Raw genomic sequence first — 1,976 nt, forward strand, 5'->3', positions numbered from 1 at the left:
TTCGCAAACAGTCCACATCTTGAACGAGTTCACCACGCAGTGTAACCAAGTCACGTTCAAGAATCGCCATGGATTCGCGTAGAACAATGCTTGCGTCGTAGTTTACGTCGTCTGAACACTGTTCACTCTGACTGCAAGCAATGGATGTTTGTCGTTTGGAATGATTTTGTATATTAATAACATCAAACAAATCATCATGGATATCACCTAGAGAGCACCGGAAGAGAATAAAACAGTCCTTTGCTAATTTTTTCAACATACTCTCACCGGTTCTAGTACGAGCCTCATATCTGCGTTTTAGTTGCGCCGATTTATGGGCAAAATGCTCACACATTTTACACATTTTAAAAAGTTCAAAACGAAGAGATTCCATATCACTTCTATCATATTCAACAAGTTCAATTAATCGTGCAATAAAAACATCTTTTGGTAATGAAGCTAGTTCACTTTGTACTGTGTGTAAAATTCCAGAGACATGTCTCTGCATACTGTGTTGTGAACAGTCCAAGTCGGTACTACCGACAACATGGCCGACAACACCATTACTAAGGGAGTCATCGGGTACATTTACAATCACGTTAATGGGGTGGTCATCGGATGGTACAGGACAATTCAAACCTGAAAGAATGATACCTGGTGTGTTCATCTCTGTTGACACATCAAATCCACCCTCTTTGTCATCTCCAACATTAACCTCTGGACGAAACATTTCAGAGCCTTCGTCCGGTGGCTGACTTTTGTCCTAAGTGTGCTACATCTCCATCTCCTCTATCTTTGCTGATAATATTTTCACAAACATTGCCATGGCAAGTGAACTGAAGGAGCGTGGATTCCACTTTACTGGGACCATCCGAGCCAATCGCTGTCATAAAGCCCCTCTAAAATCAGAGCAAGAGCTGAAACGAATGGGACGTGGTGCATTTGATTCTGTCATTGAGACAAAAACCAACAAATGTGTGACACTACTGTCCACTTATGTTGGTACTGACCCTGTCAACAAGATCAAACGGTATGACAGATCCACCAAAAGCTTCATTGATGTAGACCAACCAGCAGTAATTGGAATCTATAACTCCAAAATGGGTGGAGTTGATCTGCTCGACATGATGTGCACATTGTACAAGCGACAACTAAAGAGTAAAAGATGGTATTTATACATTTTTTACCATACCCTAACCATTGCAGTTGTAAATGCGTGGTTCCTCTACCGCCGTGACTGCAAATATTTGGCTACTGTAAAGACAATGCCACTGAAACCATTTCAGGGCATGGTCGCTGCTTCATTAGTGAAGAAAGACAATGTTGTACGTGGTCGACATTCTGGTTCTACTGGCTTAACACCACCGCCGGCAAAGAAGCAACGAGTGATGCCTGGACCAGTCAATGACGCCCGCTACGACAAAACAGATCACTTTCCCTTGCATCAAGAAAAGCGTATGGGTGTAGACTCTGTACCAAAGGCTATACAAGTTGGAGGTGTTCCAAATGCCTGGTTCATTTGTGTCTGGTTCCCGAACGAAACTGCTTTGTTTCATACCATGAAAAACATGGTAACACGTGACTGTGCCTTGTTTCATACCATGAAAAACATAGTAACATGTGACTGTGCCTAATTTCGTACCATGAAAAACATGGTAACACGTGACTGTGCCTTGTTTCATATCATGAAAAACATAGTAACATGTGAATGTGCCTCTTTTGAAATCATTTGGCAAGTTCAATTATGTCATTTACTTGTAATAATAATATCTGAGTTGCAGTTTTCGCTTTTTTATTTGTGTCATATATATTTTACAGTACATACCAATGTTGCACTGGAGCAACATTTTGAAAAAGTAGGTCAAGTTGGTCCAATGAAACAAATTACAATGGATATTGTTTATATCTTCCTGGGAGGCAAACCATACAAGTGGAATTAATTTTAACTCATTTTAAATTGGTTTTGGTAAATAGAGGGATAATAATAATAATAATAT

General features: G+C 40.1%; 1 protein-coding gene across 1 annotated transcript; it reads left to right on the plus strand.

Moving 5' to 3' along the window:
* The first annotated feature begins 803 nt into the window (after nucleotides 1-803).
* On the plus strand, nucleotides 804-1,613 carry LOC121389074 (piggyBac transposable element-derived protein 2-like). The gene has a single exon (XM_041520690.1). It carries the CDS (start codon nucleotides 804-806, stop codon nucleotides 1,611-1,613), a length of 810 nt encoding a protein of 269 aa, XP_041376624.1.
* The last annotated feature ends 363 nt before the right edge of the window (nucleotides 1,614-1,976 follow it).

This window comes from Gigantopelta aegis, chromosome 14 (assembly GCF_016097555.1).
Source record: "Gigantopelta aegis isolate Gae_Host chromosome 14, Gae_host_genome, whole genome shotgun sequence".
NCBI classification, from domain to species: Eukaryota; Metazoa; Mollusca; class Gastropoda; order Neomphalida; family Peltospiridae; genus Gigantopelta; species Gigantopelta aegis.